This window comes from Oryzias latipes, chromosome 1 (genome assembly GCF_002234675.1).
Source record: "Oryzias latipes chromosome 1, ASM223467v1".
Classification (NCBI taxonomy): Eukaryota; Metazoa; Chordata; class Actinopteri; order Beloniformes; family Adrianichthyidae; genus Oryzias; species Oryzias latipes.
In genome coordinates, this window is record NC_019859.2 from 13,890,634 (window position 1) to 13,909,121 (window position 18,488).

Below are 18,488 nucleotides of genomic sequence, written 5' to 3' on the forward strand. Positions count from 1 at the left end.
GAAATGAAGGCCCGCTGGAGTAAACAAACAACATACCAAGAGATCAGGAACCCCAACGGGCAGTTAAGTCACCAAAGATGAGACTGTTTTAATGGGGCACTAAAAATCGCTCTAAGTACCCATCTGGAATAGATTCATCCAGAATGTGGCTGTTTCTCTGCTAATGATGAGTGACAAGTCACGCCAACAGCCTCCTCTTACCTCAGTCATTTTAGAATATTCGCCACATCAACTTGTAACCTTGAAGTCAGATTTCATTGTAGACAACTTTAAAAACTCTATAAAAACAAAGACTTTTGTGTTTGTAAAAATGTAACTCCTGGGCAATCTTTCTGGTAAATTACTTCACTAAGTTACTCAGTTGTAACTAGTTTTTCTTGTTAGTTTCCATACACAAATATGACTAGAATAAAGACAAAACTATAATAAATGTAAATAGACACAGAGGTGACTTTCCATGCTTTATTATATCCCATTTAATTGTCGATTATGCTTATGTCTGTGCAACCCCCAAGCTGTAAATTTGTCATTTAAATAGACCAAGTTAACACCCCATTGACCCTATTTAGCCATTTTCTAACCCACTTTTTCCTACAACAGCTCCCTTTGTGTGATATCAAAGAACGTGTGTTCAAAACAGATTCAGTAGAAGTCACATTTTCACTTCCCTCCGGTCCCTCATGTGCCTTACTGCTAGAGGGAATCCTCATAAACAGCATATGACTCCCCCCAATCAACCACGCAATATTGATGAAAGTTGGATCGTCACCCCCTACACAGCAAGTGCGACTAATAAAGACAGCTCTGTCTCTGCCAACAAAGCAGCACAGCTCCAAACAGCAGTCACACATTTATATTGATGGAAGGAGGAAGGCTGTGGGAGGCGAACACTCTGAAAGACCTTGGTTTGACATTCTTGCACACTAATCATTTTTGCACATATTTTGTTTTTTGTAAAACCCAGGTTGTTTTAGATTAGCGGTTTTAAGAATATTGACATTCAAAAACCTATGAGTTATGCACTTGAAATAGCAAGCATTTTGTTTAAGTGCAGTCTTATTTTGCCATTGAGTCCATGTGGGGGTATGCAGGAGTGAAGTATGAAACAATGTAAAGTCAAGAGGCTACTTGACGGTCCAGCAGAAAAGCACTAGACATCCTACTTAAGTAATTACCAGAGGAAATGAAATAACAGGAAATGACTTATTACTCACAAAACAATAAGCCAAAACTCTAGATGGAAATTCTTTGGTAAACCTGTAATAAAATTCCTAATAAGGAAAATTAAAGTGGTTTACATGGACTTTTCTGCTAGATTGGGAGTAACTCTAATGGTTACTCATCTCATCGTGTGACTCCTTGCAAGATGTAACCAAATTTCTACAAATCATTGAAAAACGCAAGAAATAAAATACTAAATAAATGACTCGTTTCAGAAGTTAAAGACAGAAAGTGAGAAAAAATGGAGGGTGAGGGAGAACGGTGCAACCAGCAAAGTAAACAAGTTCAGCGTGAGCTCGATGGAGTCAGTGGGTTTAGCAAAACATTCCAGAGTCTCTGAAACAAGTGGCCTTGTGAGGCAGACACAAGTGTACTTTGAATCACTGAACAGGAACAGCGTTGAAGGACTTTAATTCAATAATAAATACCTCGAGAGCGCTCACCGTCATTTAAAGTAAAACCAGTACAGCTCAGCTCTACAAAAGCAAGAGAATCGGTCAGGACAGTTTTGTCAAGCCTGAAACTGGAAGAGGACTGTTGGATTCAGCACAGGGGGTCTTGGAAGCAGAAAATAGGTTGTTTCCAAAGCAAATAAAATATATATAAATCTAATAAGCAAGAATTTTGTTTTTCTTTGATTTCACTAAGATTTACCAACCTAATCCAAGGGTCTGCAACCTGAGGGTCCGGAGCCACATTTGGCTCTTTGACCCCTCTGTTTTAGCTAAGTGGCTTTAAAGAATAATAAAGTTTTTTAATTTTAAAAAGTAATTAACCATGTGGTACGTTGAGCAAAACAAACCAGTTAGATAAGTCAAACTTAGCAACAAAAATAGTATCTGCCTTTCTAAAAGACAAACACACCCTACAAAGTAAAAGCTGCTGCAATGCAACACACTTTATAAAACCACTGGTGCCAACATAGTTGACAGAAAACGATGCTCTTGGCCTACTTTTTTTTATAGCCTCATGACTCAGATATGATGTAGACAGAGTGTTGAAGACAGTGGCGTGGTTTGATAAAATAATAAAGAGGTGCTTTTTATAGGCACAACGTGAGCAGCTTGACCTGAATGTCAAGGAACACTGAAACGTGATGTTTCATCAGGGCTTTGGGAACAAGCTGGAACTTCACAAGCAGTGCTGCAAAACAGTGGCTCATACAAAAGCAATGGAAAAGATGACCTCTAAGATGAGATGTGCATGATAATCTAAAACTTTTTGTTAAATTTGATGATTCAGCATGGTGACGAAAAACACTCAAGTCTAGTGACATAAAAAGAAACTCAAAAAACTTAACGAATTGATTGTATGTAACTTTTAAGAAGTGATTCTGATGTTAAACTATAGCAGTCAAAGCTGTTTTAATGTCCTAACTGATTCATGACCATGAAAATATCAGTTGCTTTTGCTCTGGGTGCTTTTTCATACTTGTGTATCTGCTTTTGTGTTTTTCTTTTCTTTTCCAGTCAAATCTGTGATCACTCTTTTGATTCTTGCTGTGAAAATATCTATTTTTTAAGCTAATGTGTTCCATATTAGCTTGTAGTGTTTTTATTCAAACAGGTCCCTGCTGATCTTGCTCTGGTGTACCCCTCCTGACTTCCTCTTTGGGGATCTTTCAACCATGAAACGGCTCAGCAGGATCCCTGTAGGTTTGCAGGACCACAATGGGCTCAGAACATCTGTGTGGTTGTACAGAAACTGTGTCTGCGTAGACCGGAACACATCTATGGACCTCCCACTGGCTTTCCCCTAAGTCCCATACAAAGGCCTGACTGCCACCTAACAATGACAAATCTGTACACAAGTGAAGACACAAAAGTACACTTACAATTAAACACATCCACTTGTTACCATATGTGTTGTCCATTTATGATGCTAAATTCTTCTTCAGTGGAAACAGACTTTTAATAATCCTTGTTTAATAATCCTTTTTTTTGAGAGTCGACTAAACCACCTCATAAAAGTTCTTCTTTTAAACACCTGTTTCTGAAACAGCTCTGCAGAGTTCCTGGATTTCCCTGGGGATTTGTTGGATCCATTATGTCACACTGAGTGTTCTGTGTTTGTGTTGCTAAGCTGGGCCTGAGATAGGCTTTCAGCAACTCATCTGTTTTTGCTGCAAACTTGATTAGGCACAGTTTACATAAAAAAAAGGTTTAGAAGTTAAATTTCCATTAGCGTTACAAATCATAGATACCCTGATGTTAGCATATTGATTCTCATTTGGATTTCCTAAGTAAAAAGGAGAGTCAACACATGCTGTGAGAAATCAAAACAAAAATGAACCACAACAGAAACCTTTAGGTGAACCTTCATTTAGCGTCTACCTGAAACCCGGCCACTTGTGGGCGAAGGCAGGGTCATCAGTCTGTCGCAGGGCCACAATCACACACCCATGCACACTTACATTCACAACATTCATCAGGGACAATTTAGAGTGACCAATTAACCTACGAAGCATGTTTTTAGATGGTGGGAGGAAGCCAGTGTCCCTGGAGAAAACTCACACACGCACAGGGAGAACATGCAAACTCCACACAGAAAGGTTCTCCGTTGGTATTCTGTGTCAGGTCCCTCAGCCAGGACTTGAACCGGGGGGGTCATTCTTGCTGTGAGGCAAGAGCGCTAACCACTGCGCCACTGTCCAATCCCATTTAGCCCCAGATTATTACTTGAAGGAAAAAATTGCAACAAAAAAATAAAATAAACAAGAAACATATATTTTTTAAAATCACAACCCTCTAAAAAACTGAAGACGAGTTGGAACTTTCATTAAAATTCTTGAATTAAAACTAACAAAAAAGTGGTTTAAAGGAGAGTAGATCCATGGATTCGATTTTGAAAACTTACCAGTATATGAATCAATCACTTGTTCAAATCCAGTGCTATTCTACTGTATGAACAACACTAACCTCTCTACTATTTCAATCATTCCTCCCCAATGGTTGAGAAAACAGATTACTGGCTAAGCTTTAGACGTTATGCAACAATATTAGGCCAGAATCATATGATAAAGATAAACTTTTCTGACCTCCCAGGTAAAGCAACCCAAAGTGGTTTAAGTGGGGAGTATAAACAACCTTCACGAGAGTCTGGCTCGTAATTTAATCATACTAGACCAATGTCAAGGTGTTGACATTGGTCTAGGTGTTGACACAATGTTGCACCGTTGTTGAAGCAAAATAAACAGAAGTTGTACAAAAAAGAGACCGTAAAAAAAACAAATACTGAAAATAAAATGTAAAAAAGTGTTCTGAATTTAAAAAAAAAGACTATTACTAATGCTTAAAATGGGAAAAACCATAAGTGTCAGGGTTGCTGAGTTTTTTCTGGAGTGACATAAGGGGGTTCCAGTCGATGACTTCCAGCTCTTGTTGTTTATGTCTACAGCCATGTCCTCTTGGAAATTTGAAATAAGTTGTTGGCGTAACCATTAATGCAGGGCAAACCCGCTCCCCTTCCTGTCCCTATTGCTGAGAGCTCTGCGTGCAATTTTGGAACTTTCCAGCTCCAGTTGTGAGGCGGATGCTAGCTTGGACAAGCTAAACAAAGTCATCATGCATCAGAATGGAGCGGATGAGGGAGTTGGTGGTCAACCCACCATATTTTATACATATCAAATAAGCTCATTTGGAAAGAAAAAAAATTTTTTGCTCCTAATTCACAATAATTAGAATAAAGAAATACTCAAAAATGCAATTTTAAGCTTATTTTCCTTATCAACCCTCTCAAGAAAAATGCCAAAAAAAACATGTTAAAAACACAAAAAACACGATTTTTATTGGAGTGGGTCTTTAAGTAAAGTTGTCATAAAGTAGATATCTATTGGGACTCTTTTTATGTCCTCAAAGCTCTCCAATGATTCATGTTTCAAAGAATCCATCAGAGGCCGACTGAAAATAATAATGTTTTAATGCCGTAACAGATACCAAGAAGACATCTGTTTTCTTTCTTTCTTTTTTTTGCCCTCCCTTTGGCTGTAAACATACTTAAATATGTGATTTGATCACGGGGGTGACAAGGGTGAGAAATATCAACAAAGATATTAAGTTTCCTGATGAGTGGAACAACAGCACAGTATAAAGTCCCTGAGACCGTGTCTTTATTCTGTTATTAACCAACAGCCTTTAGTCCGCACAGATCCCATATCAAAACCATGTCATTATCAAAAGATTAAGAAAAAAATATTTACAAAAAATGTCTATACTAACAGATATCCAAGTTTTTGAAACCACTCACATGACCTGAGGGTGATAGATGCAAGAGGGCGGTTGTAATTAGATCCTGGTAATTATCTTAGCATTGACTCGCTTCTTTCTTCTTGGGCAGTGAGCTATGCCAAGTCTAAAACATTCAGTTTATCGGCTAATGTTTACAACCAAGTGCTCTTAACCTGGAGTAAGTTAACGGTCGTGGGGAATGACCCCTAGAAAAATCCCTTTAAAAGGGTTATTTATGGGTGTGATGCAGCAGAGACTTTAAAATCGATTAAATAAAAAAAATCTTCTCAACTGTGACATCAAAGAACGAGCACATATATCCTGAAAATACTTTGACCTGGGGTTGATATCACCCATGAGTGACCAACTTTCTATAATTCATTTCCTGCCTTCACTGCTTTTCTCAAAAGAGGGTTATATTTATTATTTAGACCCAAGCTTCCCAGAGAGTTGTGCAGTCTAATGGACTCAGTCGAGTGTTTATAACCTGCTCATTGGTTATGGATGGGTCAAAACCGCATCCCATCATTTTTGGGAGAAGCAGGAGGGACGTGATGATGGTGCTTTTGTGAAAGCACAAGAAAACCTTAAAGATATAATGAACCAAGCAGTAATTTTTTCCTTTTTTTCTTTTTTGGATTAACATCCACACACTTTAAAATAAATGGTTGTATTGATCTGTCTTAAAAAGCCCTGACGCCAATACGGTCTTCTATCTGAGGGAATGACAACGTAGTTTTGCATTCAAATTCTCAAAAACAATGAAAGTTTTAAGTCCAAAAGGCAACTTATCCCAATAAACATATTTTTTATCACAGCAAGCACATGTGAACTTAAACATACACCTGTAGTTCTTCACTCACCTGCCAGTCGATTCTCTCGAGACGGTTTGCTAAGAATATCTAGAGCTTTGGTGGTGGATGACTTGATGTGGTCACTAAAGGACCTCTGCAGCAGCAGCAGCCTCATGGAGCGAGACATGGCGATGAGCATCCGACTGCAAACTTCCTGACTCACGCCTGTTCCTGCCCTGCTTGTCTCTTTGACACCTTTCCCTGCTGATGCTGTGTTTTGTCTTTAGTTTTTCTGTTCAAGCCTTTTGCCAAATTTCCAAAACATCCAGCTAGCTCGGATTCCCTCTCTTCCTCACCGTTCCAGTGCAGACTGTGCACTCCCGTCTGCTGCAGCAAACATCAGTGCGGTAACTGCTGCTGGGACACATCCAGCTAGTGCTGCAACACTCTCATATTCTATTCTGGCTGTGTGTGAGAGAGTGAGTGTAAGTGCATAAGCCCCAGCTTTCTCTTTGAATATCTTAGTGATTTACAGTCACTGAATGCTTATCATCTAACATCTATCTCTTTTATTGAGCTTCTCCTTCACATCACCCTTCTCCTTTAGTCCACTCCGTTTGCCTGCCAAAAGCCGTCTAGACACAGGTAACGTTAACAGATTGCAAAGACAGCCTGCTTTTTGTAAAGTGCCACCTGTTCAGGTCCGCGTACGGAGAAAAAAAAGGTTTGCAGAATTCTTCAGAAGAGCTTAGGCTGCACCTCAATGAGTAAAAGTTTGTCTACAGAGTAAAAATGAGCTTCAAAGCTAGAAATGAGGGTAAAAACCAAACATGGATTTTTGCACTTAAAGATATTCCACATATAAACACCCAATTAGTTGCAGAGAAATAGAAATGTCTTATGTAACAGAACATTAAGCTACAGAGATGGACAAAACAACCCATTGGAATCTATTACTGAGGCTGGCTTAATCGGATAATGCTGAATTAGCTTCTGTTAGGCAAGCCCAACACTGCAGTCTGTGAAAAGGATTAGTCATAGTCCAGCATGAAAAATGAATACAAGCATAAGCAGAGTGGTGCCATAAAGAATATGGATGTTTCACTTTATGACAAGTTCTTTCAGATTTGTATGACACTTACAAAAATGTATTTAAGTGTTAAAGACTCCAGAATATTTGGACGATGTTTTCAATGCGCTAATGTAAATGCAGGAATCCTCACTAATCATTTTTTTGAGATAAACTTTTTATTGAACATCAAAATATTGTTTTCTTTGGTTTGAAAAATTGCAACATGTGTCCTTAGTGTTTTAATACTCAGATAAAATAAGCTCAGGCTAAAAACCTTTAAGATGGATGTGCAGGCTACCAAGAAGCAGATACATATTTTTGGTAAGCAAAGAGTGTTGGCAGTGAAGGATTTAGAAGCTTTCAAACCTAATATTTTCCTCAGGAATTGGTGCAGGCTAAATAGATAGTTAAAAGGTCTGTGAAAGGTCCACACTTATTTATAAAGTACCTTTAACCCTGTGTTTTAAAAACTTAAAGTACTGAGCACCGTTTTTGTGCACCCCAACCATACCTATATTTTGCTTCCATGAAACCTGGCTTTTTTCCCAAATATTTACCTGTAACCCATTTTCAACCACCTAAACACATGTGCGTGTTTGTGAGTTTATCAATCCGCAGCTAAATGAGTCTGGAAGGATTGATTGTGGAAGTGAAATGTTTTGCTCTGCAGCTGAAATGCAAAGTCTCAGAGAGTATGTAAAAATGCTAAAACATAACAAAGATGAATGGAAATTATGAAACATCAGAGATCTCCAGGCTTTTTTTTTTTTTACACAGAAATGTACACGTCTTTAAACCATTACTGCAATCCATTCTCATTTGTTTATTTTTTACCTCGTTTTTTTCTTCTCTTAAAACCTAATTATTATCTTAAAAACAAACCAAAGTGGACACTTTCCTTATGGAAGAAGGATGTTTAAAATGTTTTTTATATTTTGTTTTTTTTTATTTTGACAAAAATGTAACCCACTAGTTCATGCTGTTTTTATTCTGGTAGATAAAAGAAACTCTTTCTCCAACAAGCTCCCAACGGTCATTTGTGTAGTCTTTTGTTTTGTTATTTCACTGACACCAATAGGTACTTAAAGCAAATAAAGCTGTACTGCAATCTGTTGGTTTAATCAGCTAACTTCTTTTTTATGCTGTAACTGGAAACTGGATTGTGTTGGAATGAGCCGAATGAATAAAGAACTGGCACTTCAATTTATTGAACTTTATCCGATGTGGTTTTTTTTCCTTTACCGAAATAATAGCCCCTGAGATAACTTAAAACAAGACTAAAAACTCTAATATAACTTTACAAATTGGTGGACTCTAAACAAATTTATCGAATTAATCCCCTGTTTGATGTTAGGCAAATGAAAAAAATCTTGCATGTTGGAAACAGATTTTTGCATATTCAAAGTCTGGAGTGTAGATTTTACTGCCAAAACTGTTATCTGTCACCTCAAAAGAGACACATGCTGGAAATGAAATGATAGCTAAGATGTTTCTTTCTTTGTACTAAACTTAAAATAAATGACCCTATGTTATTTAAACTGTCTAAGCTCATAAGAATTTATCACAGGTTGAGCAGCCTTTTTTCTGTAATGTGCAGCCGTGACCAGAATGACCTCCATTACTCTAAGCTCACACTTAAGAAAATCAGCCCCCTATTCTAACTGTCCCAGCAAACAAAGTTAAAACTGGCTTTTTTTCAACAAATTGACTTTGTGGACTCCCAAGGTTTGCTGAGAAGGATGAGTCCAGTTTCACACAACCGGACATCTCCACCAGCACTTGCCAACTGACATTAAGCTCTCAAGCTCTGTTCACACCACCCTTGGAAACGCGCGTTCAAGCGGCCAGTTACAAAGAAAGGTCTATGTTGGGCTTCTCCCTTCATTTCTCTGGCGTTCAGTCTCAAGTTTATGAGACTGTTTTCGAGCTAGACACACAAAACCTGCTAACAAAAACTACGTGTTGGCAGTAAAACCAAGTCAAACTTTGACCAATCAGAGACTGATTTAGTAGCGTATGGTGTCCCTTTTAATTCACACAGCTGCCAACCATTTGAAAATTGATCATGGAGGAGAAATTAATAACTGTGGCTTGTGCCCAGCCAGAATAATATGACACCAAGTCTTTCATATACAGGAATAGAACTGTGAAAGAAAAAACAAGGAGAAAAATGTTCACCCCTTTGATATTTCGCACAAAGCGTTGTCCAACTGGAGGTGGTGGTCATGCACTAGTAAACAGTAGAAAAAAGAAAAGAAGAAGAAGCCCATCTCTGCTTGTCCAGTGTGGACACCATGGGATAAACGTGCGCTCAAGAACCTGCATTTAGCTTGTTCTTGAACGACCGTCAAATGCCTGGTTGTAGGTATCTTGAGCCAAAACTGTAAACAAGGTTGAGGATGTTCCACCACACGCTGTGAGAGCTTTATTTTTTTTTTTTTTTACGTCTTTTACACACCTGCTTAACTCATGTGGCATCTGAATCCAATTTCCCTCCAAGACCGTTTGTCTGTTTTGCAGTTATATGCAAACCATCTGGGTTAGCATTTGTATCACAACACAACAACGTGCATTCCCCCGTGGATTCCTGTGTACCAGTGATAAGGGGCAATGGACAGACTGTAACCTGGACATAAAGGGAAAATGTCCTAAAGGGGGGTGGAGGAAGGATGAGAAAATGAAACAATGGAGTTCTTATACCCCAGGAAAGGAAGTGCTGCCAAATGCCTCTCTGTGTACAGCATGCCAGAATTGTGTAAATACGTGTACCAGCAGGAGAGGGTTTATTGATGACATACTAACCCAAAAGTGAGGTGAAGGGGTGTATAAGTAAATATCAAACTGCAGGTGTAAACAGTGTGTGCCAGTTCGTCACAAATGCTTACGAAAACATTAGAACTATGCTGCTCATTGCTGTATAACATACACAAAAAGATGATAGGGGTGCCTAGTTTTTTCATTCTAACAGTTATCTTGAGATATAGCTTGTATACGGTCTAAAATTTTTTAATATTCACTAAGTAAAAATAAACGCTATAGAAAATATCATATAATCATAAAATAAAATAAAAAACAACTCAAATGAATATAAAAGGTCAGTGTGAGGAAAACAGAAACCTTTTTGGTATATTTCTGAAATTTTGTATGTTTAAGCCAACCTGAGATTTACCTAAATCTTGTGATGACAATAGTAGAGTCAATCTGTCTGATGGTCTTCTTCAGCACCTTTTTAGGATTCCCTGAAGTTTCTCCCCTGTTGGATGGTAAGTCTCTACTAAAACAATGTTTTTTGAACCATTTTTTACAGATTAGGCCAAATGTGTAATCATGCATATAATAAATCACCACACATAAGACGTGTCTGACAGATGTAGTGTAGACTGGTATTTTGTGATAACCGCTCCCCCATAATTATCATTTTAACATGTTTTTATGTGCAAACTACACCTCACTGACATTTTTTAGCTGTTTTGCTGTTTCGTCCAATTCTGACACAGTAAAATTGACGAATGGTTGGATAGTCAGGCACTGGGTTTACTCTGAGTATCCCTGCTATTATGCCATTTGTGCAAAGCAAAAACACATTTCCTTTGTGCTTAGATCAAAGAGGAGCAGCATGAAACAAAGGAGAGCATTATGTCTTTTCTGAAAAGGTATATAGTTTTACTCGATGCTTATATACATTCAATCAGTTTTTAGTACTTTTTTCTTGTTATTTTTTTCAGTTTGGATTGCTTTTTTCACAAAAAGCAGACTATTTGTTATGTGGACGCGTTGTCACGTTAAGCGCACGGATTTCGACTGCAGTGGTAAAGGTCAAAGCGATATTAATGCGGATCGTCATGGGGGGTTAAATAAAGCATCAGTTTAGAGAGAAAGTTCACCTCTTACTGCTTGTTTTTGTCCAGATGATGAAACAAAAGTTTGTTTTAAAGAAGCCAGCGCAGTGATATAGAACATTTAAGCTTTTAAAGCACACCCAGCAGCCAATCAGAATTGAGTATTTACTCGGACCATGGTATAAATGTTGATAAAGATTTAAAAATCTAAAAATCAATAACGCTCGTGAGCAAAAATGTAATTTAATCATTGCCCCTTCAGGAAGTCACTTTCTATTGATGGGGTGTGATCGAAACAGAAAGGGCCAGAAAGCTTGTGACTAAATCAAATAAATTGCACACAGCTGTCATGTAGCCTTAAATTGATACACCAGTCATTAGTAAACATAAAAGGGATATATTGAGAAATTGTTAAAGGTGCAGGCATCCAAGCTAGGCTGTTTTTGGATGCTATCATTCTTTTTTTTCCTGTAAAATAAAGGAATCTAGTAAAAAATGAGAAAATGTTTTCCTCTAAAAGCTAAAGCAACTAGTCTGCTGGGTTCCCATATGAACTAACAGCTCCATAATAAATCCACCCTCATACTGTGGTTTCCTGTTCAAAGTAGGTCAGCTGAAGACATGGAAACCTAAAGAAAGGGTTTTTGTCAAGGAATTTGTGTTGGTTTTGCAAAGCCTAAACTTTCACAGTAAAATTGAAACAAGTATAAAAAAAGACCAATGCTCATTAACAGGTGGGGGTCGTCATTGCCAGGGGTGAGTCCAGAGCCGATGGATGGGACAGGCAAGAATCTGGTATTGCACCATTTTAGCCACTTGTATCATGGTTGTGAACTGACCAAAGAAAATAATTAAGAGGAATATTAGATCCAGAGCATTATTGACTTGGCTCACTGCAAAAGCAACTGAATTAAATCTGTCAACGAGGAAATCCCCTTTAAAAGGGGGAAAAAATAGGCAGGAAAGTAAGAGTTGCTCATAAATGACAAAAGCAAGTAATTTAGTGTGAATAATTGATTTCACTGTGATAATCTCTGAATGACTGGAAACCTGTTTCAAAATATGTTCAATTTGAACAATGTAAACTTGGTCTGTAGTCTGTAGAGCCCAGAGACATAGTTACAAGATATGTGAAGAGAAGGCCGCTATAGGGTTCCACTGTTGCTTAAAGAATGGTAATTTTTCACAAAACATGTCACACTTCCATTATATACACATCAACAAATTATTCATCCACTTTACCCAATCTGTGAATACAAATTCATACTTGTTTTGCTATAGATTTGTAACATCTATAGCAACATCTAAGTTGTACTGCACTGTAATGCTATTTTTGTTTTTATGTCTTATTCCTTTAAGACATTCCACAGATTATTTCAACTACTGTGCTTGGAAAAAAAACCATTTAGGAATAATAGCAACAAATCGATGAAGCTGAAGAATTATGCACAACTCTGTGTAAAACGCTTTGAATGTTTGACGATACTTTTATTGAGGCATCTTATTAGAAAAACTTGTGTTACAGCAAAAATGCGGAAAAAAAACTTTGATTATCAAGAATATGTTAATAGCAAAAATGTTTTTTCTGACAAACACAATGAAAGTAATAGCTGTTTATTTCTCAATAAAAGTCTAAAGGGATTTTAGATTTTTGGGACCAGCGAGTACTTCCCATTTGGAACGCGAAGGGAAAGGGGTTGTTTAGTCCAGTTCTTATTTTACTGTCAATGAGATTAATATACCAATTCCCACAGAGGCACTCCAAAAGTTTTCTGAAATTCTTTAAAGAAAGGGAATTGTGTTTGTAATGTTTTTAACATGTTTTTGTGGCATTTCTCACATAATGGAGGACATTAAGAAAAATATGCTTAAAAAATGCATTTCTGAGTATTCCTTTATTTAATTCGTTGGCAAAAGGTTGTACCTGTGATGGCGGGGCCACAAGCTCCCTGCTTGGCTCCATTCTGATGCATCTACTTGCAGACGACTAGGTTGATATATCTAACCAGTAATGTTAGGTTGGGAGTGTGAGTGGCTTTAACATAGCCATGTTGGGAAACGGGAAGGGGGTGCGGGGGTTGAACCACGGCAACAGTCTTGCCCAAGACTCAGAGATACATTTCTGATGAACTACCACTTTTTTGCAGGAACCATGTCCTAGAAAACAAAAACGATTTTTGGGGTTTTGCCTTTAAACAGCATAATCATAATTAAAAGTCCACTCGGAACACTTTTACAATATATCAAAAGATGATTTGGGGCTTTAAAAAGGCTGGAAGTTGTCATGGCTGCAAAACAGGGAATGGTGGATGAGATGATCCAACTTTGAGCTTGTAATGATCACAGTCCAACGCTTTTATCCTTTAAGGCTGATAAAAAACTTGTCCTTTACAATGTTTTTGTGGTGAATAAAATAAATGTTCAGCATTGATATTCCTAACATCAGGGAGTCCCTCCCTAACAAGAGCCCACTGAGGATGTTATTTTCATCCGTTTTCCTTTCCTGCACCTACACCCAAAGGCAAGTAAGCCTTAGAGTTCAGGTAAAAGGTCAAGCTTTAATCCCGCTTTTGGTCGAACGCCCATCATTGTGTTCTGTATTCTGACTACTTTATATTTAGACTAGCAAGACACAGGGCAATACATCAAAGATCAAATACAATTTGGGAAAAAAAGGTATTTGGAGTTAGGAATTTTTGACATCTCAATTCTCAAAAGTCTACTACTTTTTTATTGCCATGTGCTGAAAAGATCTCTGAGGAGTTCAAATATAGCCTGAAACCGGACACACAAAAATACTCAGAACAAGAAGTGACATGTACTTTTTCTTGGACAGAACAAAATCATTTAAAACAATCAAGACTTCCATCCATTCATTCACATTAACAGAAAATAAATGTAAAGGAGCCTAAAGATAGAAAGCTGCAGAAAAAGAAACCCTGACCCTATGGAAGCAAACTAACATTGCCACTTTCAGAGATGATGCTTTACTGAAAAACACAATAAAAAACAGTGTTGTCCCATTCATCCTAACTGCCTTGACTGTGGGCTTGATTTATGTTACTAAGATCACCTTGTCGGTAAAATATTTCTGTGATGGTGTATTCGTTTTTAGTTTAATTACTCATTGTTTTAGGGTTTCATAGTAATCTCTAGTGCAAGTTCTGTATTCTCAGTTTGACATTCGGTCTATCCTGCTCTCTGATTGGCTGATTCCCCTGGTGCATCTTTATTTTTGAATGCATTCCTGTGTGTTGTCTTAAAATACATTTTTCTTACAAGGCAGTTTTTACTGAAAGACCCACTCTGGTTAAAATGGGCTTTTGGTGTTTTTAACATGTTCTTGTGGCATGATAATGGCGGGCATATATACAGAAAAGTAAGAATAAAATTACATTTCTGAGTATTTCACCATTCAAATTGTGAATCAGGAGCAGGCAAAAAAAATGTTGTTTGAAACAGCTTGTAGTTGTTTTGTACAAACTACAATCGACGCCCACATAGGCCTGATGCATCCATTTGCAGACGTCTTTGTTTTTCCTCGTCTAATCTGGCTCAAGACTTCACGGCTGGATAACTCCAATTTTGTTTGCCATTTTGATTCCACCGGTAATGTTGTTTTGGGGTGGGGAGGGGCTGTAAGATAGCTGGAGAGAGTGTAAACAAAGGGATGATGGGAAATAAGGATAGGATTACTCCGTTCCAGCAGTCTCACAACTCAGAGGCTAATTTCTTATGAACTAGTGCAGGCCTGCAGAAACTATGTACTAGAAAATGACAGTTTTTATTTATATTTTGGCTAAAAACGGCATGATCATCATAAAAAGTGTCATGGTTTGGGTGTCTTTGCCTTAGTTTTTGCTTCCTTTTGTTTCTGTCATGTTTGAGTTCTGTTTCTTGTCTTATTTTGAAAAGGCTTCTTGTTTTGTCATGCTTTTGAGTTTTACTTCTCTGGTCCCAATCTCTCCTGATCATGTTCACCTGTGTCTTGTCAGTCCTGTTTTGTATTTGAGTCTTGTCTCTGCCTTCCTCTTGTGCTGGTCCAAACTGTCTCTTCCCTGACTGTCTTCAGCCCTGTTTTTCTGTTTAACTCACAGTAAGTTTAGTTTTGTCTCCCCGCTCTGCAGCGCTTTTTGTTAAGTGAATAAACCCCTTGCCCTAGAACCGTGTGCCTCTCGTCTCTGCATTTTGGGTCCTTCATGCTCACCAGCCCTCCCTACCTGACAAAATGACCACTGGGGACGCTTTTACAGTGGATCAAAGGATGATTGGAGTGATGCTTAAAGGAGTTGGTTATGTTTCCCTATGGTCATTGTCAACTATAAGTTAGCATTTTCCTCACTTCTGCTGTTAACAATCAACAACTTTCCCCTTGTCACACTGGAAGTTATTGAAATATTTTTCCATTGTCGGATCAGAAGCTCCCACCATAGAAAAATAAAAGAAACAAAACCTTAGAATTAATTTGGTAAATGTTAGTGAATAATGCATTCACTTTGTAACTGTTTAATAAAGACAACTTAAATATGACGGAAAAAGGAGACTTTTCAACAACTACAAAGGAGAGCCTATGGAAACGTGCAAACCCCAAACTTCACTGTGTTCAGTTGTTTCTTCATTTTTCCTTATTGTGCTTTCACTGACACGAGGTAAACCTGTCAACTTCCTGGATAAGAGGATGTTAGGCCACAGAACCAAACAAGCTGTCTCTGGAGATAAGCAGACGGGAATACAAATCATTGCCCAGTAGAAGGCCACTAAGCTCAGCTGAGCAAAAGCTTATCCTGGTAAATGTTCACAATTCTGCAACCACTCACTTCTACTTCTTATAATTTGCCATTTTTTCCTATTGGATTTATTTCATTTTTTTGTAACTAGTGTGAGAAAGATTTACCATCCAACAAATTACAACAAATGTTTTCTTAGGCTATTTACTGTGCATTATGTTTTATTATAAAAGCAATCATAAATCCTCCATGCTTGATCTCTCTTATCTTTTTTTGCTTGATAATAAAACTTTTGTTGTGAGTTGATGCTGTAGACATTAATTAATTTTACTAAACCAAACTGGTTGAGAGGAAATCATAATTATCCTTCTCTAACAACTCCAGCAGGGGCTGAGAAGTAAAATCATCTTATAGCCAAACAATTCTTGAAATGTTTCATCAAACTCTATTTGACAATCAGTATGTTTAATGGGTTTAATGAGTCTTGCTTGTAAACTGCATTTATAGGTTCAAATATGCTTTTTTATGAGATGTTTCTATGTATTTTTATTTGCTTTTGTCTTTCGTTTTTATTGCTTCAAATAACTCAATCAACAAACAGATAAAAAACGTTAATTTGTGAAAATCTTTAAGGTCTTTGAGTTTTTCCCTATAATATTATAGCTGCACACGTCTTTCATTGTTGTCATTTGTAACCATGATAGTGAAACGACCCATGAATGAGCAGAACATGCAGGAACCCTTGGGGCAGAACATGTGATGTCATAAATGTGTCATTCCCACTGGCATCAATAGTGGAGATACACAGAGGGATTTGAAGTGGAACAATGAACACAACGCTTTGTGTTCCCCCAAAACTCCCATTGTACCCCTGCCTACCAAAATGCAGAGAAAATGGTTACATAACTTGTTCCAAATTGAGGGAAATTAGAGAAAATGACCAGGAATGCACAAACTGCTTTGAGTTGGCATTGTTAGAAAACTCAAATAATTCATATTGAGGAAAAAACTAAAGCCAAAGAATATTTTTTATAGAGCAGCTTTCATAGACTTTAAAAACAATTGACAGCTCAACCCCTCCCCTCTTGGGTTACCACTGATTTCAAGAAGCCAAAACCCCATAAACTTTTATTGAGAAATAGATAGTTGTTATCAAACTAGAGGATCTTTTTTTTAATAATTGTTCTGGCTGGCTTGCGCTGTCTATGGCCAGCCAGCCACCCGGGTGCCATCATAGCAGGTAAACGTGCTCCGCCGCCGGGCATGGCAACCTGCTATGCCGACCACAGGTTGGCGACCTGTCCAGGCTGTATCCCTCTTTTGCCCAACACTATCCGGGACGGGGTCAGAAAACTCTGCGGCCCCAGCAGGTTAAGAAAATTGATGCAAACTGTGTACCTTTGCAGGACTGTTGGTCACGGGACTCATTCAATTTTACTCATTCAATAAGTACTTCCATTGCAGTTTTGCAAAATATGTCCGTTACATCACGCCTCAAAGACCACAGACTCCAAGCATAACTTTTTTTTTTTTTTTTTTTTATAAATTTGAGTTTTTTTCAAACTTGAATAGTTTCCAGTAGGTGAAATTGTTATCGCAAATCCAATTAGCGCAATTTCATAGTCAATAAAAAAGTACCGTTCAAGAGGTAGAAGCATAGGAGGGGACTCATAATAAGCTCACTCCTGTTCGGCGACAGTTGCCATAGATACAATGACTGACTGTCAACTGGTTTCAACAGGACCCATATTAGGAAGCAATGGTGAGGAATTTGACCTGATTTCGTGAGAGCCAGAGGTAGGGCATTTTCTATGGGTGACGTCACACCTCGATTCTTCTATTGTTTATGGCAGTCTATGGCAGCTGTCGACGACCACCTAAAACAGAGATGCTTGGGTGCGTATACAAAACTTCCACGCTTCCCTCGTGAAAAGTAGTTATACAAAAGCAGTAATTATAGGGGAGGAGCATCTCCAAAGGTCTGTCAGGCTTTGAGACATGGGTAAAATGAAAGCCTCATCCTTTTGTCAGACTATCGTGCTTGTACTGTTTACCAGTGGACTGAAAACACAGGAGGTATTTAATGAACAACACTCCCCTGCTGCCTGAACGGCCATTTATACTTTGCTTACCGATGGACAAATGCAGACAGAATGGCACAGAGTTGCAGCATGTTAAGTTTGTTTTTCTGATCAGTCCAATGCATAATTCAGTAAGCAAAACACAATGAAGTGACAAGCGGTTTAGAAAGATATATAGTCCCAAGAATCTCTTCAGTGTGGAAGTGGATTGCATTCAGTAAAAAAAAAAAGGTGATCTTTGTTTAATTTTTTTCCATGATTTTTGTTCTAATTTTTTTCTAAGGATTATAAATCCAAAAAACTACAAACAGGCAGGGCACTTATCCTCTAGAAATCTATAAGATGACTTGCAATTAAAAGTTGAAAAGCCAATTTTTGCAAAACAGACTGTGTGCCACTAAAGTTCACCACAGCATGAGAGTTCTGTTCACCAATGGACTTCATCGCTTTGTGCCCAAAGTTGTCATCAGGATTGACAGAAACAAAAAAAGATAAACAGTTCATACGGTCAATATTTCCATGTTTAGC

The 18,488-nt window shown here is 37.9% G+C and overlaps 1 protein-coding gene across 2 annotated transcripts in view; it reads right to left on the bottom strand.

The window, feature by feature from the left end:
* LOC101155573 (rho GTPase-activating protein 7) overlaps positions 1-18,488 on the bottom strand; it is a 75,938-nt gene that overhangs the window by 34,742 nt on the left and 22,708 nt on the right. Inside the window, exon 1 of one of the 2 annotated variants that reach the window (XM_020703198.2) lies at positions 6,311-6,670. The exons of the other annotated variant lie outside the window; for it this stretch is intronic. Coding sequence (XP_020558857.1) covers positions 6,311-6,440 — 130 coding nt within the window. The 5' untranslated portion in view covers positions 6,441-6,670. Of the gene's footprint in view, positions 1-6,310; positions 6,671-18,488 lie in introns of those variants that run through there. 2 annotated transcript variants of the gene reach the window in all.